This window comes from Apteryx rowi, unplaced genomic scaffold (genome assembly GCF_003343035.1).
Source record: "Apteryx rowi isolate R43461 unplaced genomic scaffold, aptRow1 scaffold_25, whole genome shotgun sequence".
Lineage (NCBI taxonomy): Eukaryota > Metazoa > Chordata > Aves > Apterygiformes > Apterygidae > Apteryx > Apteryx rowi.
The window spans coordinates 2,786,977-2,812,286 of record NW_020448863.1 but is presented as its reverse complement, the minus strand read 5'-3'; the positions used below and the strand labels follow the sequence as shown (position 1 = coordinate 2,812,286).

At 37.4% G+C, this 25,310-nt stretch overlaps 1 protein-coding gene across 1 annotated transcript in view; it reads right to left on the bottom strand.

Annotated features, from left to right (window-relative positions):
* SOX5 (SRY-box 5) overlaps window positions 1-25,310 on the bottom strand; it is a 453,937-nt gene that overhangs the window by 85,256 nt on the left and 343,371 nt on the right. The window contains exons 7-8 of the mRNA XM_026066897.1: window positions 13,358-13,478; window positions 170-256 (exon numbers count right to left, since the gene is read on the bottom strand). Of these exons, the coding sequence (XP_025922682.1) occupies window positions 170-256; window positions 13,358-13,478 (208 nt within the window). The remainder of the gene's footprint in view (window positions 1-169; window positions 257-13,357; window positions 13,479-25,310) is intronic.

The window sequence follows — 25,310 nt, the reverse complement described above, 5'->3', positions numbered from 1 at the left end:
GGTAAGAGAAAAAATGGATACAATTTGCCATTTATTTTACTTCAGATGCAAATTTTAAATGGAGAGAATAGGCCAAAAAAACTGTTAATTTCACTATGTTCAAATGGAAGAGAAATCTGTTTTCCATATTTACTTAACCTTTGCCTCTTCGGCATTGTTTTCAGACTTACCTGCAGTTGGAGTGGGCCTAAGCCTGGTGTTGCTGCGGCAGCAGCTGCCATGGTAGTTGGGATCAGCTGAACAGGGTAAGGGTCACCTAAGTAAGAGAATAATAGAGGCGTCAGCACCTTTTATCTACTCTCCACCTGCAAATTAAAGTCCTGCATTCACTCTTTCCAAAAGCCTTCTTTTGTGTGCCTTGTTGAGGCCTAATGAAAAGCTCTATTGTGTAGCCTTTTACTAACACTCTTTTCACAATTCTGGCTGAGAGAGGAATGTGAATAAAAGGCACAAGCAATTAAGGCGGAAACCTCATCCTTTTTCATGATGTATTTAGGGAAATGGAAAAAAAAAAGTGCACGTTGATCAGAAGGCTGCACTTCACACACAAAAAAAAAAGGAAAGAAAGAAGATGGGGGTGGAGGAGAAGAAAAGGAAAACAGTACAACCTTGATAAGATCACAGCATTAGAAGGGGACAAATTTACAAGCTTGTCCAGAATATGAAGTTAACTAAACTCAGATGATTGTTAGTAAACTGAGCCTCACACAGATCAAAAATGGCACTCCCTTGACTACTCTTTTTTTTTTTAGCTTAGAAAAAAAATCTTGCTTTACAGTTTTGCGGTTTGATCCTCTAGCATGTGAGGTTAAGTAAATCAGATAAAAGCTTCAGAAATCCCTGCACTCCATGACTTGTGATTCAATTTTGCTTCTGAGAGAAAACTATTTCAATTTTAGTAAGAACTACATTGTGTTGAACGAGATAAAGGGATCTAGTAAAAGTTGAAGAAAAAGTTGCAGGCGTTTATAAAGGAAAAATATCTGGGACGGCAAAAATCAACATGGAGACTGGCATGTTTGATTGTTATGGAGAAAACACTTTTGGTCATTTATATATCTGATCTGTTAAAATAAACTTCACATTGCCCCACTATTAAGAAAACTAGCACAACATTAACAAAAACTGTTGCATGTATTATATTCCTTCTCCAAATGATAAAACATTTGAACACTTTCCACTCAATAAATAAGGATCACTAGAGCATTTCTATAAGGCCCAATGATCTGCCAGCATGTGTGATTACTGTAGCATCAAAAAAGGCTCTTAAAGTGAGACTACGGTAAAGAGAGAACACTGTATAAGGAGAATTTAGGTAAATGTTGCTATGCATTTTATTAGGCAGGTAAACTAAAAGTTTTCCTCCTTTATTGTCCTATTTTGAGTGAACTGGGGAAAAACAGAAATTAAAAAGTCAATGCAGGCTGTTCTGTACTATCATGTTTAGTTATTACTGAACTAAAGTTTATAAAGGTATCAAGTCTAAGTCACAAGAAACATGAAACAAAGGGAAAAAATACATCATGTTTTTAAAACGTTACAAATAAGCTGTGCTTGTGTATACAGTTTCAGGAGAACTGCTGATGTTTATTTTTCCCTTTTATAACAATACCTTCTTTATACAGATCTTTTTATTCAAGGATTTTGATCTCCTGTTAAGAATTAAATACCATAGCTTCTAGAAATGGAGGCCTAGAAAAAACTGAGCTAGCAAAACATTTTAGCAGACATTTAACTTCAAGAAGACTTATGTCTGCTTATGTTTAAGAACATACTTTAATATTCTTTGCTGACTGAAGTCTCATAGTCTTTCAAGGGCATCCAGGCAAGCAATTGGACCCCAGAGCTCATCCCAGGAATCCTGATTCACAGATCTCTCTGCACCAGCACCATGCCACACTTATCTATTTATTTATTTATTTATTGTCAATGGGCAACAGATTTTCTGACTTGGTTGTTATTTCTCCCACAGGATGCCCTTGTTTCACATTTTCCAATTCCCCTTTGCTTTAATTGAGGTGTCCACTTTCCATTTCATATCATGGATTGAATGAAGCAATTCTCTGACTTAAAATTTTCTAGAGAAAATCCTGTGACCCAAGCAGTGGGCCTTAAGGATGTGAAGACTGGGAGAAGAAAGAGCTGGAGGTCAAAGACTCAGGGTCAGTGGTGCTGAGCTGCTTCTACAGCATTAGTAGCTCCGAGGCTAATCCCAGCCTCATTCTGAACAACAACTCTCTGGAAGAGGACATTTTGTGCAAGTACTAGCCACAAAAGAAAACAAAACAATTATTTTCTGAATTCCAAAGAGAGGAAAGAGAAAAATGATGCTTGCTAAAATGTTGATTTCAACACAGCCCATTAAAATTTTCAATTAAAAATAAGAATTGTTTGTATGAAAACATATATATTAAAAGAGTACTTCCATGCACTGCCCCACATCCCCCTTCTCTCCACACATATGTATAAGTCTCAGCCCCTCTTCCCACAACCTCATGCATAACTCCATGAATCCCACTATTCTCAGATCCCTAAACAGCCCCACAGATTCTCTTACTCTGATGTGATGCGATAATTCAAAGACCCATTCACTATGGTTCATTTGATAGATATACCTAGGAGGTGCTCATAGAAGAACAGGCTAATGTCCCCATGGCCACGTGCATACAGTCCTACTCTACCACATGCTGCCTATAACAGGCTTAGCCTGAGCTACCACAAACACCGGCTTTGGTGACTTAGGGAACGCCTCTGGGGCTCTTAAGGGGGCAGGCTAAATCCTGGAGCCTAGTACACCAATATAAGGCTAATGTAGTTTTAAGGGAGTTTAATTCTAGGGAAAGAAACACAAACTCATCCTCTAACACAGATTAAAACCGTCTAGGGCTAGGCTCTCCTGTCTCTCCAAGCTTTTTTTTTTTGGGTTGTTCGCTCTTTTTTGGGTTTTTCATATTTCCAGTGCTCAAAAATATTTTTAACAAACAAAAATATAAAACAAGGCTGAAGGGCTTCTGTAACCCATTATAAATCTTTGTGTCATTACGCTTCAGTAATGTCCTCTACTATCTTGCTCTTATCTCTAGGGGTTTAGCAATTCTTTTTATGAAGAACACCCTGCCAGTGCTGGGATTTTTTCACAAGTACAGCTTATATGTAGCACATCTACATTACTGCTCCCACCGATAAAAGTTGAACAGACACAGTAGAAGCGAAGAAGTTGAAGACAGACACAACGACAAGTGGAGACACCATCAGGGTTGGCATTCTGTTGCGTTTGCTGTTGTACAAATGTGTGACAAAAAAATCACCTCTGTCTTGAGGAGCTTTTGGTCCATAACAGACAAAACACAAAACAGAAAGTACACTCAAATGCCATGTCTTGCCCTAGGTCACACAGCAAGTCAGTGGAAGACCTAAGAATAAAACCCAGGATCTCAATTCTTTAGACAGTGCCCTTCCCAAGGAAGGATCCAGGCTCTATATACATGAGGAGGCCAAGCAGTTCCATGCTCACATCACGTAATGCAGGAGACAGTGCCACCTCTCAAAATGCTAGCAAAGGCTTTGAGTTTCCTCTGGTAAATACGTACCTACTTGCTCTTTGCTGCTACTCTAGAACAAGTTATCTCTTTCCACAGTCCTTAAATTTACTCCCATATTGGACTTAAGGTTTTGCCTAAGCAGTTTTAGCTAACTCTGAAGTCTGGGAAATGCATTTCTTAATTATTTCATTAGTACTTCATTAAATATCTTATTTTTAGATCTAAATAGCTGCTAAGTTTTTTCCCAAGCTCTGGGAACATTTCAGGAATGTGAGGCAAGATATACAGTTATTAGAAACAGCTATTTACCAAGCCATTCACAAGCTTGTTGCACTGAAAATATCAATGAATTCTCAAAAAACTGTATTACACTTCAATTCAAAAAATGCAGTATCAAGGTACTAATGCAGTAGAAGCAGGCTGGACTGTATCTCCCTGAATCTTTCAAACAACAAAAGAAACATTTTGTGCATTTCTTTTACGTTCCAAACTATCTGCTATTATTAGTGGACTTTTCTTACAAACATAGTATCAGAGAGAAATTTTGCTGTTTTTTATGTCTTTAGTAAGCTATATGGTAGCATCTGAAGCAGGTCAGAGGCTGAAATTTTTATTTTAACAACAAGGCAAAAATTATTTCATCAGCTGACAAATGCTTCTCTAATACATAGCTATTTCCCAGCTACCATGTGACATCATTTTGAAGAACAGAATTGTTCAAGACTGACTACATGAAAAGAACATGGAAATACACATGTACTGGTGATACAGTATGTAAAGAAGTGAAGGGTATGTGTCAGCCTAGATGAGCTATATCAAAGGTGTTGGCACACATCGTGAGCAAAGAAGAATGCCAGGAGCCAGGCATGGCTTAGGGAGGAAAGAGGACAAGGCAGAACCCTCAATTCTGGACCAGTTCTTTATTTCTCTACACCTTCTTTGGTCCATCTTCCATAAACATACTCAGAATCTTTTTCCTGATAATTTATGCCATGCCACTTCTTTTGATTTCAATTCACACCTTCATCCTTGCCCAAAATAAACTAAAATCTTGCCTACATGAGGATTTTTCATTAAGTAAAATAATATTTAAACCACTCTTTATATGAACTCTGTCTATGATCCTCCACTGAAAACACTTCTCCGCTACAGTAAGTTGTGGTACAGAGCCAAGCTGACATCCTGTCCCAGGCACCAAAATACAAAACAACAACCTTCTGTTTAGGATCTTAATTTTCAACTGACTACCTACCAAGCTTGTGGATGCTAAATAATTTGTATACTTGTGAGAGTAAGACAGAGGCTCTTAAACCGCTTATGGATTTTGCAAAACTTTATCATATGAGCTAAGTAAGTTTAAAAAAATTAAAAGACTTATTTAAAAGAGAAAAGAAAGCGTAGGAGCTAACATTATGTGTGTTGCACCATTCACCTAAACTCATAAGGCATTTTTTGTATTCCTTTTTCTGTCACTCATCTCATTTATTCTCCTTCATGGTGTAATCCCCCTAGTGCCTTGTCTTGTCTCCTGACAGGCTGCAAGCTCTTCAGAGCAGGCACAATTGTCTTACCTGCTATATAAATCAAGTTACATGCTAATGTTAAATTATAGTGTTTTGACAAGATTTTTAGGTTGAACCTGATTATATGAAACAATAGAACTCTCTTTTTCCTGAAATTTTCTTCTTTAAAAAAAATGAAACCAGAAAAGGAGAAGTAGGGGTTTTATTTCCAAACATTTTTTAACTTATTTTTTCCTTCCTACTTCTCTTTCAGGGAAAAAAGTGAAAAAAGTTGGAGGTCATGGAAGGAGAAGAAGAAAAGAAAATAGTGTAAAGAAAGTAGTGAGTAGGAAACAAAAACAGATTCTTAAATAATAATTTCCCAAACCAGAATGCTAATCAAAATTTCATGAAACATACAGGAATAAATATTTCCTCTTAGTAGATTCTGTTGAATGAAAAGGAACTCTACATTATCTTCCCCTTATTTTTGACAAGCTCTAGAAAAAGCTATAATAATTTTACACTCAATTTATTACTTAAGTATATTTATAATCAATAATTATAGATGATGGGTAATTGACAGGTAAGCCACAGCATCTCTTCTCAGCATTCATTCATTCTCATTCTCATCACCATTTTACTTTCAGTTCTCTGGTGTGGTGGTGGACGTGTAACATGAATAACAGGAGGCTTGGAAGATATGGGCGCTGTTCCCTACCTTCCAGCCTTAGGCATTGGGGGTTTAGAAAAACTAGGGGAAAGAGAATGAAGACGATACCATTAGTGGCTTCCAAAAAGGAATCCAAACTGGTTTCCTGACTGTCTTTGAAGATGGTTCCAGACAGCATTGACTGACTTCTACCTACAAGCCATTTGTTTATTTTGGATTTTATACAGCCAATTCAGCCTGCAAAAGAGATGGCTTTGGAGGGACCTAAGAGCAGCCTGCCAATTCCTGTGAGGAGGTCATCAAGAAGATGGAGCCAGGCTATACTTAGTAGTACAGGGTGAGAGGACAAGAGATAATGGACATAAACTGAAATAAGAGAGGATCAGACTTGACAAAAAGTAAAACCTTTTCCCCCTGAGGACAGTCAGACACTGGAACAGGATGTCAATAGAGGTTGTGCAGTCTCTATCCTTGGAGGTTTCCAACACCTGACTGGGTAAAGTTCTGACTAACCTGGTCTTGTCTCATAGACAACCCTGCTTTGAGCAAGAGTTTGGACTGGAGACCTTCTGAGGTCCCTTCCAACCAGAAAAATCCTATGGTCTTATAATTACTGCGGTGCCCAAATCTTCTTTTATATCTGTTGAATAAATGACTCTTTTTCAAAAGCACTGAGAAGCAAGGAAAACCAATGTATTTCCACAGAGGTTTGTACAGGCTCATGAATTTAAAAATCAGGACTTTTATTTGGTTGCCCAACTATGAATAATAGGGCCATAACATCAGACATCTATTACTGCCTAGAAACTGAACTGAAAATATCAGCCTGTTCTCACAGGACCATTACTTTTTCTATCTATATTGTGTTTATTAGCATTATCATGAGAGGCAACACATAGATTTKGGGGCTAGATTTTGGGGTTCTTTCAGCTGAAAGCAGTCTTTAGTTGTGTTGTTATTTTTTATGATCTCGATGCTTTTTGATGCATTTGCAGCATTACAAAAGTGACACATTCTCATGTATGCTAAAAGGCAAAGTTGTTACCAAAACTCCCTCATTCTTGCTATTTCCATCCACAATGCTATTATCCTTTTCTTATCCTGGGGGGGAACATGAGAGTTTAGTCATATGCTCATTCTTTTCCCAGGCATAAACAGTAGCTCTGAAAGATGACTAGCATCTTTATAAAGAAGCTACAGTATGTGGTCCTCACAACAAATGGTTCCTATTTTTGTCATTTTGATAAAAGCATACCAATGTCAATATTTTTTCTTGTGATTTGGTGACTGTCAACGACCTGTGTGTCAGCTGATACAGCTGACACAGTTAAATCAGAAATTAGCACTCAGTCTCTTTAGAAGCCAGACACATGGACACTGCATACAGAAAAGCTTATAAAACAGTCCACATGATACTCCATTAAACAATGAAACATGTGACTAACTAAAAAACAGAGATACATCAGCAAATTTCCCTGAGGAAGTTTATGGTATTTAACTCCTAAACATTAATTTTATTGTGCTGTATGAGGAACCAATTAAGTGGGAGTTTCATTTTTACTGGACATAGGAAATATTGTTCAGAAAATAGATGAACAGTAAATTCAGCACATTTTAATTTTATTAGGCTTGGTTTGTTCACCTTACATATTTTTGCCGATTTTAAAAGGTAATTAGATATTTCATCAATGACTTTCTATGTCTGATCTTATTTAGAACATTTCCAGCAGCAATGAGCTGATATGCAAGAAACATACAATGTACCTATTGTATATTCACATTTTTTCCCCTTAATTGGATATGGTTGAAATAGTGATTAAAGTGCTTTCAGAAAACCCCATGTTGATGACATCTGACTGGGAACACAATATGATTTGTTACAACAAATTATCCACAGGGGAGAGGAGGAATGGGCAAAGAAAAACAGTTCTTGTTCCTAAAATTTGGCATAATTCCATGAAAATAACATAGGTATCAGCAAATAAAAGGCTACCTAGAAGCAGGAACTTTCCTGAGAATTTTTGAATATTCAGAACAAATCCCACTTCCAGAACATTTTGAAGTACAATATTAGTAACTATTGTTTCCTGAAAAAAGAAATCAAAGCCTAAAAATTCCCACATAATTCCATTTCTTGCACATCTCAGTTTAGAAAACAAAATGTGTTGCTCTTCATCCTCTAAACAAGAAACTATCCAGAATTCAACAGCTTCAACCATACTGAAAAATGTTGACACCACTCTGCCATAAGTGGCTAGTCAACGTTTTATATCCTTTTTAAAGGGATCACCAAATGTTTAAAGAAGCAATGGCATGCAGTTTTCCTAAATAACTGTTAGTCAGCATCATTAATAGGGAGTATCTATCTTCTTTACAAAGTCTGGGCTATTCTGTGTTTTTTAGGGGAATGCTAATTGTAAACAGGACCGGAAATGTATAGCCTCAGAAGAAGCATGGGGAAGCATTCTATCTTGGAGCATTCTGCTTATATTTGTTGAAGAATATCCAATTTACCATTAATCTCAGCTTACCCCCTTCTGTGTTTTCTGTAAATAGCTCTCCAGAAGCAGGCCCCTCTGTTTTCATAAGTTTTTATTTCATTCTCTTCATTATCTCTTATATAGGGGACAATCTTACCTTAATGTCCCACATTAAATCTACACATACATGCATTCATAAAAAGATCACACTACCTACAACAGAAGAACAGCCTCTCTGAGGTGGAACTATGCAGCTTTTAGAGAGCACAACACAAAACTACTTCTCTTCAATCACTTACACTGTTTTTATGCTTTAAAAGCACTTTGCAAATATTAGTTAGCTCTAAATAAATTCTAATTATTTCTAAGAGTGGCCCTAGCAGATCTGTATCATCTGGTGTGAAATCTGGCTTTAATGAAGTCAATAGCAACAGTTCCTCAAACCTCAGTAGAGCCGACATTTCACTTGCCACTGCTAAAATGCTGGGAGTCAGGTATATTACCCAGGTAAAATCTCCCACAACAAGTACCACAAGTGGGGCTGAGCTAGTAACAGCATTAGTAGCAGATGATAGGGTTAAGGAATGTCAGCTCACAAAAATTGGAAGGGTTAAGTGACCTGAGCCACTCTGCATAGTCTGAGAGTAGGAGAAGTTCTGCTACAATTTGGGAAATACGGTGATCTGGCTCTGTTTGGTTTCAACATCACTTGAAATGGAGGGAGATCATCTGTTGGTAAAGCCCAATTGGTTAATATAATGAGGATATTGGGGTTAACTCTTAACAACTGCACATGCTATAGGTCACTAACTTAGTTATCACCCTGCCTTGAAACATCATCTCTTTATAAAGAAATGACTTGCACAAAAATTAGAATAAATAATATTCACACGCGAATAGATAACCAGATATCTAGCAAACAGATAACCAGTATTTTTCTTGCTAGTCACGGGCAATATAGTCACATCACATACTGCCAACTTATTTTTGTAATATGGAAAAAATGCTTTGGTTGTAAATAATAATGTTAAATATTTTACACAGCCTTGTAATTATATCTAGGTATGGAGGTCAAAAATCAACTGGAACCATAGATCAAGAGTCTTTTTTCAAATAGAAATGTAATCCTAATAGAAGTTCCTCCCTTTCTCTCTGCCAACTTTACCACTACACAATATGCCGTAGGGAAAAAAAGGGGAAGTGTCAACTTGTGTAAATTGTCCCTTATGTAATGCAAACCATCTGTTTAAAAAAACAAAACAAAACAAAATGAAAACCCAAGCCACTCCCAAACACGATCTGCTATGGAGAAAAGGAAAGAAAAGGAAATCCACTACACTGAACTGGAAGTCAGAGACCATGATCTGCCATGTAACCATGAGGAAAATATTTACCCCTGTACTTCCTGTATTTATGCATTTTCACAAAATATTTTGCAAAGTGTAAATAAATAATCTGTTGTGCATATATTAGAGATTGGTATTGTTATATTTTCATTACCATTTCAGCCTTCTAGAATATTTCTAATCAGATAGGAATTGAAGTAGGTAATCCTCTCTTTTCAGCAAGGGATAAGAGTAGCTCTTACACCAAGATGCCACCACTGCATCAGAAAGTTTCTGAGCCCCTGACTGCTGGAATCTGGCAAAGCATATAGGGACAGAGTAAGGGTATACTTTTGCCCTGTTCTACTATTCTTCTTTAGCTATCTGCTATGAGAGGCATCTACACGGGCCACTGCTGTGACTTGTGATGACTATTCTTGTGTTATCTTCAGTTAAATCTTCAAAAGAGGAAGTATGCATAGAGAAAATAGTACTCTTCCCTTCCACAATCTGTCTCTGGATAAATCTCTATTCCACTGGGAAGGACTAGCTGAGGACTGGACAGAGAGGACACTCTCTGATATTGCTGTGAGACAGACATCTGACCTCTGTTGCTCTGAGATGGACAGTTGAAACAGAAAGCATTAAATAATTTAGTTTAGTTTCACTGTGGAAGCTGAATGAAACAAAAATAGCAGTATAACTAGGTATTCATCCTTTTTTCTCTTTCACTGACCTCGAGGCTTGATCACACATTCTCTTCCAGCTGCAGCTGTGCTGGCTGAGGAGGCCATCATCTACACTCACAGCCCCCTGCCAAAGGTTACCACTGTGACCAAGCCGCTTGTTTAATCACTCCCCAACATGTTTCCATTAAAATGAGCCAGCTTAGCTTAAACAGTTTAAACAGAAGTTCTTCGCTATCCCATTTTGGACAGGAACAAGGGAGGGAATGCTCAACCAAGAAGCTTGGCCAGTATGTCAGAAGTTAGAGGCACAGTGAGAAGCAACTGGAGGCAGTTATCTCTTCAACTACTTGGCCTACAGGCAGAAGAAGGCAGGTAATCCAGCTATGAGGTGTTACCAATAGCGCAAGTGACAATACATCTGGAGTGCCTTGGATGGCATGCTTCTCAGTTTGAGATGTGTTTTTGGAGATCTGATTTTTCAAAGGGGTAGGGCACAAAACAGTATAATTTCTAGGGCCCTTTAAAGGTGTCTCCAGCTGGGTGTCCATAATCAAGGAACTCAAAGTCATTAGTTAGCTACGAAAATGTAGGTTATTTGCCATGACAACTCCCCTTTCTTTCTCCCTCCAGATTTTCAAATCCCCCTTTTATTGAGAAATAGTATATGAAAATTTCCATTGTGTGCTTCTTAGTTATTTGTGACTGGAACTGAATTGTCCCGTGGAGATTTTTATTGTTTCTATGTGCAGGTTCTTAATGCTAGTAAACAATAGAATTATCACTAGGGAAGTCTATGGATCAGCCATACTAAATAATTCTGAAAATCTATCAGTGCAGGAATAAGGGCAGATTTTCCAAAAGGACCTGAAAGATGTAGAAAGTGAGGTTCCATTTTCACAAGGCACATAAACCAAATTTAAAACATACAATTGTAATCGGCTAAAGATGCAAGTGGTGGGAACTTCAGAAGTTCATTGGCAGGCTTGCTTCCAAAAAGTGAACGCTCTGAGAGTTAGGCATTTAACATGCTGAGAAGCTGAGTAAATTAATCTGCTGTGAGGTCTCTGTTGCAGTGCTACATTGGTACCCATTTTAGCTCTGTTCAAGCTAACATAGGTGACTGTCCTGGAGTTTAGAGTATAAATGTTCACTAAACATCCTTCAGTCTTAGTGTTCTTGTCACTTTTCAAATGGGGATTTAGTCTCTGAAAACATTCAGGTGCTTTAGAAAATTTTATCCAAACCTCTTTGTTTTACCATCTACCATGTCTTTGCCAAGAGGCCTGATAAACAGAAGGGCAGGCAGAAAAGTAGGAGAAATATGTTTTAATGGCCTGTCAAAAACATTACTTGATGTGACTATGTCATGGTTTTAAGGCAGCTACTTTTTTCACTGCTACAAGCTTTCTAGGTGTAGCTAAACACATACATGCTTTTGTTTACACTAAACTGTGAGTGAAGAGAAAAAACCCTTTGGACTAGTTATCACTTTCCCTCAGCTTCTCAGTCAAATTTAGTCAAACATGCCAGGGAATCACCAAACACAGAGCTGTCTTTTTCCACTGGCTTCTGCTCAGTCCTAGACCTTGGCGTGCTGTTAATTCCAAGCCTTACTGCTAGGAGCAGCAGCAGCAGCAACTTTGCTCTTTTTTTCTTTTTCATTTTCAAGGTTACTAAAATATGTGATGTCATGTGTACTTCATGGATGTGAGGTACTATAGGACCGCCTTAGATTTAATGTACTTGCAGTAAAAAGAAAGAAAAAAACAACCTCAACTCTTTCTATTTAAATCAGACTGCATTAACATGGAACTAATTTAATCTGCCAGATATGTCTAATAGGGTGCTTTCCTGACCTTTTCCAGGCCTACAGTTATGGTAGCATTCATATTCAATGTGGCTTTCAGTTAAACATTCTGTAATGTGAATCACTACTTCTCCCATCTGAGAAAGAATGAGTGTGAAATCACTGGAAGAACTGAATGAGCCTATGCTTTGGCACTGCAGCTGCTGAGGGAGGTGAAGTGTTTTGAACAATAATTTTCAGTAGTGGTCCCCATCTGTAAAGTATTAGGAAAAGGGATTAGTGGCCAAAGGAACTGAAGTTCTCACTCTAGTACTGTATCTACAATGTTGCAGAAAGAAATCTGAAATTGTGGGCTAAGCCAGTTTAACTACAGGAATCTTTTTACATTCTAATTTTAAAAAGCTGCTGCAGAAGCAAGCACTGAATAACTCAAAACAACTGATGAATTCATGAGTTAGTCAGTGATACAGATGGATACATTGACATGGACATAAAAAAGCTAAACAGACATACTAGAGACAGAATGGTAGAACAAGCAAGTCCTAGCTAACTCAGTAGGAAACTGATATCAGAAGAATTAGATAAGCAAAAATGCATGAAACCAAGTCTATGAAATTCATTCTGTAGCTAAATCTATTCACTGAAATGAAGTTCCTTGATTAATCTTTAACTTGTATTTATTGGCATCTTGTTGACAGGAACATGAGATCCTATAGAAGGCTTAAATAAAATTTCCAAAAAATCTGGAGAGTGTAGAGAACAATACAAATCTTTCAAAGAGCAAAAAAGTAGATGCTATATTTTTTAGTCTTAGGCTCTCATAAATATACTCATGGTTTGTGTTAGTCCATCAAACTGAAAGGCATATGCTATCTTTGATCTCTGTGCAAAATCCCCGTTGAGATTAATGTGAGTTCTGTGTGAAGAAAGAGACTAGAATAGACCCTGAGCTCACAAACAGTAAGCAGACTGCTTCAGGAAAAAACATATTTTCTTATAACAGTGTTGAAATTCATTGGGAAGTTTCAAATAGCTTCTCTTCAGATGAATGTATGTATGTGTGGTCATGAGCATGTTCACTTGTCAGAAAGACCTATCGGAAAGAAGGTGCAGAAATCTACTTGTCATCTGGCATGTTTCGCTGTTACATTGATAAATACACTTCTTTGTCTCTCCGAGAACCTTTTCTCATATGATCCTGACTAATTCTATATTTGAATGTCATCTGTGCAAGTTAGCGATTTTGTCCATTGGGCTAAACGAGGTGATATTTTTATACAGACTGGCATGAAATTCTGCCCTATACGTACTTCCAGCTAAAAATATCTACAGGACTTACTGCATCCCGCTTTGTAGCTGAAACCCGGAGGAAGAAGGAATCCTTGCTGAGCAGCTGCTGCTAGGGTTCGTTGGTCTGGAGGGAATACGGGAATCATTAATGGAGGCAGCTGACCCTGGACCTGCTGAACAGGAGAGGGAAAATCAAACGTGGAATTTTTTCTGGGGAAAATGTCTGCTTACACGTTTTCTCTTGCTTCTAATCTGAGAGGTCAGATCTAAATATGCTCCTCCATAATGGGGTGTTCCAGTAGCATCAACTATTCAGCCTCATCTTAATTATCATAGCACTTCATATGAATTACATTCATCCAAAATAAATCAAAAGACTGCACTAATGCATACCTATATCCCAATTAATTAGTCCCCCAGTCCCCAGTCCCATCCCCCCCCCCCAGTCCATAATGCCTCAGTTCTCTTTGATTGCAGGGTGGTTTTTTTCCTGTTTTGTTGTATTGTGTAACAATATTTCTAGATCTCAGTCTCAAGTAGTAACTTTCACCCTGACTAAGCCCAAACACATACCCGAAGATCCACGCACACACAGAAGTAAGAATATGTGCATATGTAATGCACAGCATATGCACAGCCCATACTATCTTGCTGCCCGTACACATACACATATCCATACATGTGAAAAGATGAAGTTTCTGAGATGGTAAAAAATAAAGCTGAGACACTTTGTTCACAAGTAAAATACAGCTATGTCTAAAGTGCTAGCTGTTCAAGTTTGCACAGCAACTGTACACAACAGTGTAAGTCAGGAAATGGAAAATATTATATTGTAAGTGAATACTGCAGGGGACTTAAGACATGCAGAAATTAGTCATCTAAACTGGAAGTTGGCCATGGCACTACAGCTAATACTGTTGCTTTTACCAAGTTTTGTCAGAGCTTTTAATTACTACAAATGGACATCATCTTTGTATTTCATACAGAAGAGAAACGAATAGTTTGCTAGCTTGAACTTCTAAATGGCTGGTCTTAACCAAAAAAAAAATCTGTACTAACAAGTAAAACTTTATTTCTTAGGAGATCAGTCAGTAAAGGGAGAAAGACTCATTTTTAAAGAGAGGTCATCAAGATTTGTAATGGCACTGTAAAGCTGAGGCATTAGAGGTATAGATACATTATCACAGATTAAAATTTGGTTTGTGGTCTGTAGCCTTAAGAAACACGGGGAATTAGGGTGTTGCTAGACTAGGTTTTTTAGCCAGCAGCATAACATGATGTTACTCCCCTCGTTATTGCCTGCATAGCAGAGTTGGCAAAAGAGAACATGTGTCAGCTCCTGGGCTGCCACAGTTCAGAGTACAGCAATTTAATTTTGTTTTAACCTAATCTGCTGAAGATCCAGGAGATGTCCCAGTTCACCCAACACTTGAGGGGCAGAAGAGTGATACGGAATTTGGGAATGTAACTTCTTAATTTATGCCAGGACCTGTCAACACCTATGTGTGTGCTGACTGCACCTTCAGAGTCTGAAATAAATTGCAAGGATGGAGTTCAAGAGCACTGTTGATGGAAATTCTTGCAGCGGGAGACTAAGATCAGGACTGAAACTACAGTAGATGTAGCTCCACTCACTGAACTAACTTGATCCATTTTTTGTTACTTCAGTATTCTCCTTTCTATTCTGATCCTGTTAACTAGAAGACGTATGTGGTTTAACTGGATTGCAGGAGAAAAAAAAACACATAAAATGTGATTTCTTCTCTGTCCCCACTCAGTCACCCTGAAATTGTCCAATGTCTGCCTTTTCCTCATGTTTTTGTTGTTTTGTGTTTTTTTTTTTTTAAGACAAAGACAAAGTAACTATATTCTTTTAGAACAAAAATGAACAGCCGTGTGGAATTTTTGCATAGTACTCTTCTTCGGCAAAAAGCCACAGAACTTTTTTTTAAATGGTTTCCAAGGATGAAAGTGACTTTGCCAAGCAAAGAAGCTTCAAAACAGGACTCAAAAACACTAATAGAAAGACAGATGGTTCTACTAAGAGCTTTGCTGCCAAAAAAAATGTTAAAAAAAAGTGAAAAAAATGGAGTGATGTTATTGAAGCTGACTGCAAAGTTCTCTGATGACTGCAAATACTCTTGTCCCACTGCAAGTGTTAACTCTGCCTCCAGGGCTAATATAACTAAAGCACCACACACACACAAATTGTCATTGCCAAGCCCACAATGTAGCACAAGTCTGCACTTGATTCCAAGCGACTGCCAAATACACGAGCAAAACACTGCACTGAAAAATTCCCATTTAGGAAAACATTTATGAGGAAAATGCCCTTTCTTCTTAAAGCTGACTGTTACATTTTCTTTTTTCAAATCACTCTTCCTCTTTCCTTCTCCATGGGGCCTTTGGATCCACTGATTTCAAATGACAAAACCCCTGTTGTGTTAAGGAGGTAAGAACTACAGAGTGATGAGGATGGTTTGCATGGATACAGAAACAACTCAGTCAAAACAATGTGATTTTCATTCCAGCTTGGAATATATGTAGCACCACTCAAACAGCTACATATCATTTTCTCCCAAATACAAATAAGTGCAAATATTATTTTATTTTAATCAGATTACCTGACACAATGCAATACAAATTATGGACTCTTAATTTTTATAGCTCATTTAACTACTACATTTTAACTTTTGTTACGTTTATTATTATTACCTAGAATTGCTAGGATACAACTGTTTCAAGAGGTACGGAATTCAGGCCCCCCTTCTGAGTTTTACGCAAAGGGTATTTTCCTCTTTTTTTTCTTCTTTTTTAAAGCTAATATTATATTACTTGCACCTCTCAAATGTTTTTTGTTACATAGTTTACATTCTTTCCAAAGTTTTCTTGATGATAACTTCTTGATAACACATTTATAATTTGAATGCAATAGACTCCAAATCAGAGCTGTTTTCAGGCCTTTCAATTTGTTCTGCTACTGGACATAAGTAAATAATATCCAAATACATACGTAATAACGTAAAAAAATATATAGTTGTCACTAATCTTCACTTGTCAGTCTCTCTACATGATTACATACTCTTAGTTGTAAGTTCCTAAAGGTAAAGATTGTATTTTACATCCTGATAAAAATCCCAACAAAAATCCCATTGAATTTAATGGGCTATAATTCTGTGTAATTTCTTGTAACTTCTTATCTGCTTCATTGCATTAGCGTGGATGATACCAACACAATATTCCAAATGCCTGTTATTGTCACTATATGTATTACTGTTACAATGGCAATTGATCACACAGTTCCCTGATCTGTCTTTTAATCTGAATGCCATCACTTCATATCAGATTAACCAGAAGTACTATTGTACTATATGACAAACTGTAGAGACACTTTACGCACATGAAAAAGGGATACGACATATATAAAATAACAAAGAAATGAACACAATGATATAAGAGCCATAATATTATATATAATCAATTCACTCGTCAGGGAATTAATACTTTCATTCACACAGTTTTGACAAGTAATTTGGGGGAAAAGGGAAGTCCAGGCTGCAATGAAGGAAGTAAAAACATACCACTTGATATTTAGTTTATTAGAAATAATCCCCCTAAGGAAATGGATTAAACAAGAGTTCAAACAGGCCAAGAAAGTAATAGTTCTCTAATTCATAATGAAGACAGTAAGTCATCTTCTGTAATAGCATTGTATTTTAGCAGCAGTAGACGCCACCACAGTTTCACCTGGAGCCCAAACCAAAATCAGGGACCCTTCAAATTTGCCACTGAAAATACACAAAGAAGGGGACTAGATCTAAGGAATGTATCAATGAATTATATAATATGAGCATATGGAAAGGTACTAAATATTTTATCTACTGTCCAAGGGGGAAACTGAGGCAACCACAGATGTCCAACAAAGTTTTTCAATTTTGGGACTTGCCCCTCTGTATCTTTATTTGATACAGTGCCTTTGAAAAGATGGCCTTAAATGACTTAGCCTTATCAAAAGAAATTTGTTACAAAACTTGAAACTGATTCAAGTTGCTGAAGTCCAGGCCAGCGTCTTCACAAATCTGTACACTTCCTTTAGGACATGGCCATAACAAATAAAATCACGCAAAGAAGTGCATTTAATGTAGCCACAACTAAATTCCCAGCATTCCTAGCTTCATTATAATTGTAGTACTCCCACCTAAATTTTGGTTTCCAAACCACATTTAGGAACATACTATGGTTACCACTGCTACCTAAGCAGTAAGCACTATGTTTTTACCAGTTACCCCTACTGTTTGTTACTACCTCCTGCTGTAACTTATATAAATTTAGACTGCAAACACTTAAGAATTACAGTTCTGCTCTATTTTCTGCAAAATGTCATGTGCACTTTGGATCACCATATAAATAACTACAAATACGGAATAGTTTATGGAAACACTTAAGGTTGCGAAGTTTTCAAGCATTCAAGGCTTAGAAAATGCCAGAACCAGAATGGCATGTACAACCTTATTTTGGCCCTTTACGCACATGCATGCTGACACAGTGTTTAATGAGAAGTTTTCAGTTTTTCCCCTGACATGACTCTTGCTTAATCCAGCAGGCTCATAATATTTCTCAAGTAGTATAAACCCATACTTTCAACAAATCTAGGCCCCTAACATAGGCAGCTGATACTAGTTTTATGTATTTTATCCTTATATACTTACAGCAATGTCATTTTCATAGTTGTTCGTTACATGTCTAGTGGCATACACTTTTTGTGTAAGTTTTCCTCTCTCCAAAGTAAATATTTTAATACATTTCTTTGCATCCATATGTAACACTTCACACTGAGGGGTGAATACTGATCTTCCACCTACCTCTAGTTCTTCAGAAGCAATTCTTTCCATTTCAGTAAGACAAGCCACAGAGTAATGTATTACTCAGGGTGAATAAGAATGGCAGATAAAAGCAAGACTCTCTTCCTTACAAACTGACAAAACTCTTAGCAGTAGTTTACTCTTGAGCTGTATAAAGGATGCCCTTCAGGAGCTGTATGAAAATCTTCATTTAAATGGACTCTTACATGGTTCCTTTATGTAGAAGTGTGGCTAATTTTTATTTTCATTTGAGTTATTCTCAGCTGCCTCAAAGAAGTTCAGATTTTACACTTTCAGAACAGTGGATGTGCTTAAATGATTCTTTTAACTTCAAACTGTTGTATGAACATCATCTTGCCCACTACTTGTTTAGAAGTTAAGTATCTCTTCTAGCGTACATAAAAGAAAGTAATGCACATTTATCATGCAATGACATAAATATGTCCTTCAAAAACAATGTTTAATTGCATTAGGCCCCCTCCTCCAGAAGCACTTGGCTCCTGGTGCTGCACACTATGCTGAAGGACTGGATTCTTTAATTAGCATATGTGTTGGCCATCTCTTTCTCCCTCTGTCACACCCCCCCCCCCCACATCTATCTTAAGAGAAGTAAAAATATATGTCCTCATACAACTACAATCTGCTATTTTCCCTTCCAGTGACGTTTAAAATAAGAAAAGAAAATGTTGTTCTCCTCATTCCTTTCTCTGGGTCAGTTCCCTAAATCTACAGCGTGTGTCCTAAATCTATATGTCAAGGACATTTGCATATCTGTGTAATGCAGTGATCACTCTCCTAGGAAGCCTGAGGTGGCTTCTTTATGGGGTGCTCGTGGGTACTTAAGAAGCAAACATAAAGGGAGAAGAGGTGCAGAGCTGCTGGGAAGCTACTAGGGAGACAGAGTGATGCACATTCTGCCCCATGCTCCCCAGGCTCTGAAGACCTAATACTTTGCCCTCACTACTGAGGGGCAGCTCACACCTCTGCTAGAAATAGTAGTGTAGTGGATCCCCGAGAAAAGATTTTGTGAAGGCTTTTTCTTCCTATGCACTACCTGAAAATTTTTCGGTAGTGGATAACGTGGGCCCTAAATACTATTCTTTCCTTTGCTGCATCAGAACATACCCAATGCATATCAGTACTTATTAAAATTCATCCTTTCTAAATACCCCACTTCATTCAATAGTAGCACCTCACTGTTCACGACTGTTTGCATGCAGTGCTACGGATCTTAGAAAAATATGCTTTCATACTTCAACCTTTGAAGAAGAATAAATAAGGCCATTTACGGAGAAAAAAAATCCCTCCTATTTCAATTCCACTAGCATTGGAGAGCTTTTTTGGAGTGATACTGTGGAAAAAATTATTAGTTTGCCAGAACATGGAGACAATCCTTAACAGGTAATAACTGACAGGTATGTGTCCTGGCTCACAGAAAACACAAGAAATGAACTTTCATGAAAAATGAAAAGAATCTCAAAAAATTACATAAAAGTTTTTCATTTTTAAAAAAGCAAGCAGGCTCCACCTGGAAACTTTGTCTTTGCTCAGTCCTGCAAGAGAATCCAGGTGTCAGTTCCAGCACCCATCTCAGACTCATCTCATCATAAGGACTTTAAATACTATTAAACGGACACATGCTTAGCCTTTTTAACTAAAGTGAAAAGAAGTGCCTTAAATTGCCAAATAATAAAAGTTGCTGTTTATATGTCAATAACTTGCTTCCAGAGACTTCTCTCCTCCACTTCATACTACAGAACTAGATGAGCTGGGATAAAACAAACACGGTGAGACACCTTCAGCAGCACTTTGAAGGACATAAACCAAAAAACCTTTTCCATTAATGAACACCTCTTGGATACTTCCAAGGGAAAAAGCAATATTATTTATTCATTTATTTAACTAAAATAAAGAACTGTAGAGCACTTCTTTTATATTTGATTTGGTATAGAGAAAACATACAATGGAGGAAAAAGCAGTAACATAACAATCATCTCCATTTGGGATGATGCATAACAAGGAGTATTCATGCTCATGCCACTTAGCATGGAAGTTATCTACAGGGCAATTCTGCCCCGAAGGCATTTAAAGGCACTGGCTCGATTGAAAAATTAGAGTAGGGAGGCCACTGAAATAAAAAAAGCCTAAACTGGAATTCATTCCAAACTACAGCTGTTTTAAGTCTAAAGCCTACGACTTCAGGCAGAAATGGCTGCTCCAGGCTATGCAACACCCCAGTGGGTGGGTTGCTCAGGTAAATAAAAGACTTTTGGGGCAAGCTACTATAATTCAGGTAACAGCTACACTGGAAGAGTGAAGTGCACTTTTAGAAGAGCCCTTTCTAATCAAAGGCAGTCACAGCTCAGGAGCAAGACTCGATTTGCTCTTTCTTCTTTGTAGAGGAAAAAGATGCATTGTTTGGTTGATTGAGTAATTTGTTGCATGAAGAGGAAAAAATTAGAAGGGGGGACACAAAATAGGCCTTTGAGGAATGATCACAAGTGTTTGGGCCAAACTGACTTATTTCATCTTGTTTAAAATTCACACAAATGCTACGTTTCTTATGCCCTAGCTTCCAAGCACCTAGTCACCTTGTTTATGTTGTAGTACCCTTCCCAAAAGGATAGCCAGCACTATAAAGGTGCCACAAGCTCATGACTGTCACAACTGCTGAGTTATATGATATTTTGCCCCCTTTTTGCATATTTGCTGGCTTACAGCAACTTGTTCCCAAATGCAACTGTAACTGTGTGGCAGGAATTAATGTGCGAAGTCACTTCCTTCGAAGTGGAAAATCTATGATCTTACATTAATAACTGATTCTACCTCACAGCATATGATGGAGCACACAGTATCCAGATGCTTCTTTAATGCTTTGCCCAATGAGCTCTGGACCAGTGCTGATTGCTCTAGCAGTAAGCTATTCAGTGAAACATTTGTCAGCGAGAAGAAAACAGGTGTGAGATTTCCTGATGCGTTTTAAAAGACAGCATGTAGGATAATTTCTTGAGTTGCAAATGTGGACTCTGTTCTACGGTTAGCTGATCTACTACATATTGTTTCAATTATTCAAATTATAATGAACCTCGTATTTTTTTGAACAGGCTATAAAGAATCAGAGACCAAAATTAGTATATTTGCCTTTCCACTGTTCATACTAGCATTCCAGAAGACACTTGTATACTTTTTCTTTTTGATAAGCCACTTGGTGTTCAAAGAGACTGAAGTGGCTGTTTTTTGCAAGTGTATGGTAACCCAGCTCTTTTTCTTTCCAAAGAAACTTCTTTGGAATATCCAGTGCTTATATTTGGCCAGGTCAAAATCGTTTGCTCAACAGTATCATGGACTGCTGTCAAAAGAGCCCTGGAAAGAAGGTCCAATATTAACTTCTGCTGCAGAGTAAGCAGGGAGGAGCACATACGATAGTTTGTGTCCACTTTGTGCTCAATGGTGGCTGTTTCTTTTTTTCAGGCTGTTAGAAATGAACTGACAGGTCTAACAGTATAAAGAGGTGTGTGGAATCTACAGGATTTTTCCTGTCTCTGCACAGTTATTTTAATGTATACAAGGTTGACTTTGCAAATCTTAATATTATTAATCAATGTGTACCCTGTGAGAACAAGCATGAATGGGAGCAAGGCTTAGCACTAGTGTGGGATGTAGAGGAAGAGAAAGCATCCAAAACTAATTTTGCAGGAACTTCTGTGGATGTTGCAAGTCCACAGATTCAGGTAAGGAAATAAGTTGTACTACTACACCTTGTCACAGGCAGCAAGTCTATCTTCCTTTTGACATCTAATAAATTCTGCTAGCTAGAAGAAATGCCCCATCCTGCTTTGCCTTCAGCCCTTTTGAGGCACCTTTGGGCACATCCTGACACCAAAACTATTGCTGTCAATGTTCTCACACAAAGGACGCAAGCAGGATGATCTTCCTCACTGCATTCTCTAGAATACTTGGCTATAAACCTGCCCAAGATGCTGTTTTCAGATTGGGAATGCAGCTTAAGTAAAGAAACTTGTTTATTCTAATTGTGGTTCTTACTCCGATGTAGACTGAAGTAATGCAGCTTTTGGGCTGTGAGCCTATTGACTACAGTAAGCCCCTTCATTTACATATGGCTAAGTATAGGTGTATGTTCTTGCGGAATCGGGGCAAAAATGCACACAAATTACGGAATTTAAAGATTTGCTTAGTGCATTCCCCTCAAATGATCAAATAATGAACTGCAAGAGTAATATTAAGCAGGGCTAACCAGTATTTTTCATCATATAAAGTCATTCAGAGGCATCTGTGTTATGATCAGCTACTCCTCCTCCCCCTTTACCTCTTGTTGATTTTTCCATACCTGCATATTAAAATCCCAGTAAATAATCATTTTGATGTATAAGTTGCAGCAATATTTTTCCTGTCTATTGTTCTAAAAAAGGATTCTTTTAACTTCCAAAACAGGGAGACCAGTGCTAATATGGAAGCCACCAGATTAAAACCATGTATAGACAAAGGCAAGTGCTATGACGGCATTTTTGACACAATGGTAAAGTCCGGTGTTGAATTCCAAATTCATGAATAGAACAATATCTGAGGCCTAAACCATTTAATAGTGAACTGCCTTCATTAAGGGACACATTATTTTATTAACAATGCTGAGGCAGTCCCGGATCAAGACTGGTAATCAGCCCATGGTTTGAACACTGCTTAACGAAATGAGGGACTATAAAGTAAGTGAGGATGAAATATGAAGCAAGTGGGTAGGTTGTGGTGCTTAAGTGGAAAGCAAAAGATTTGAACAGCAAGCCCATTTCTCATCCCAGTGCTCCTTCTTCCCCACTACGGCAGGCTTAGGGAGTAAAGGGAAGTGATAGCTCTCTAAAGCTTTCCTCTATTCCTGTACTGATGCCTCCCTCTTAACGCTCTTGCACTGCAGTGTTGCCACAATCTGGTCCTCTATTTCAGCTCTTCCACTGTCACTCACTATGAGTCATGTATGACACATTGCTTGTAATGATTCTATACATAACTATAGTAAAATAGTTAAATCTGATCAAACAACATGAAATAATTCTACTTTCATAGCCCTTAATGGGGAAATTTTACTTACTCAGATTGGTTGACACAGAAGACAAGGACAGCATTAGAATTCTGCCTTATAATAACTATTTACTATTTTGGTTAGGGCTTTTTGTGCTTATTTCCTTAATATGATTTAAGGTAAAATTACTATAGAGGGAGGAAGAGGTATTATTTCAGTCAAAATCCTAAGGTTTCAAGATGTATTTTGCACTCAGTATCTCTTTGACAAGTGGATTATCATTAATTAAAACAAACAGAACTCTAACGTGTAGGCAGTGGGCAAGAAATAGGGGTTATTTAATATCATGTAGCAGGCAGAAATTCAAAACCCATTCAGTTCCTGAATAGTGCAATGGTATAAATAAACATGAAAGTCTTATCAAAGTCATTTACTTAAAATCATACCATCTAGAAAGAGAGAAATTTTTATTTATATATATATATATATACACACACACACACAAAGGACACAGAAAACAAGTTAATTCTACACTAGAAGTCTGTACTTCCTCTTTGTTTCTTTAAATGGAAAGCTAGAGGGATGTAGTTAATAAAACAGTATACAATCTAATACTGTACAGGGAAAGAAACATTTTTTAGCACCTAATCAGTGTAGATTTTGGCAGAATTGGGTCTGCTCAGAAAATCTTAGACTTAAATCCACTGATTAAGCCCTCTGAATGCCCCCTCCTTTTTTGATTTTTTAAAGTATTATTAAATCAGATACATGTTTCAATATATGGCTGATCTGCAGTGACATCAGTTTCGGAGCGCTAGTTGCTACAACAACTTACTGTAATTCTTTCCTGAAGATGACATTTTATTATTATTATTATTATTATTATTATTAATTTATATTGAGTTTTATTCCTTTCTACATGATCTTAAAAAAGCCTGCACTTAAATATGATGGACAAATGGCCAGGAAAACTAAGACCAAATGTTAGTGGAAGCCTCTGTGGAAAACATTTCTAGTGCTGGATAGCCTCTAATTACCGCCCAGGGAAATGCACAATAAAGACCTCTTTTCAATCTTTCAGCTGTTCATACTTGTTTCTAACTGTCCCCTTTGCCAGTGGAATTGTTCCTTAATAGAGTTTAGTTTCACCATTAACAGTTCAATTTTAAAAGTAAAATGGATTCAAGTTGCAGAGGAAAGACTATTTAAATATATATGTAGCAACTCTTCTGTTCATGTTCTGGTGCTGTTTTTTCCCTCTTGATACCATAATCCTCCTCATACACAGATGTTTGTGAGAAGTTTTGTTTGGGAACTTTTTTTTTAATAGGACTGAAGACAGTCTCTCATTTTTTGCCTACAATTTTGTGACAGCAACGCATTCAAAGCACAATTAACTGTAGCTTAAATGACAGAATTTAGACAGCTGATCATCTGATTTCTGTGTGCAGTCAGGTAGCTAACCCAAATCCCGCAGCTTGTTAATGCATTGAATTTCAGGCACAAAAATTTTGATTGTCCTAAACATTTTTTTTTGCTGTCTCTTTCAGTTCCTTCTCCTCCTCCTCCTCCTCCTCTTTTAATAATAGAAATATGAAGAAAAACAACAAGAGGGGGGAAAAAAAGCAACGGTTAAAAGTGCTTGTTTCTTTGGCACTTCTAGCTATGGACCATGCAATGGAGAAGGAAATTACCTACCTAACAAGAGCACCTATCATAAATCAATTTTTAATTTTACTGGTGATTACAGCAATTGGATAAACATTTGCTGCCTGCCTCCCTTGTATATTGCTCTTTGAATCGGCTTGGGCCAAGATTTAGTTAGGTGTGGGAGTCCAACATACCTTACAACTCACAGACAATATCTGATTGGTATGCAGCAGGCAAAAATATAATGGCATTCACAAAGCAGAATACACTTATAATATACGAAGTGTAGGATCTCTCAAGAGGGGAAAAAGTATAACATAATGAAAATGAATAATCTTTGAATATTTTCTTCCTAGTCTGAAGTAGTTCTTGAATGTACAATCATTTTTCTGGTATGCCTGCCTTTAAATATACACATACCATACTCTAGTTCCATTTCTAAGCCACTATAGGTATTA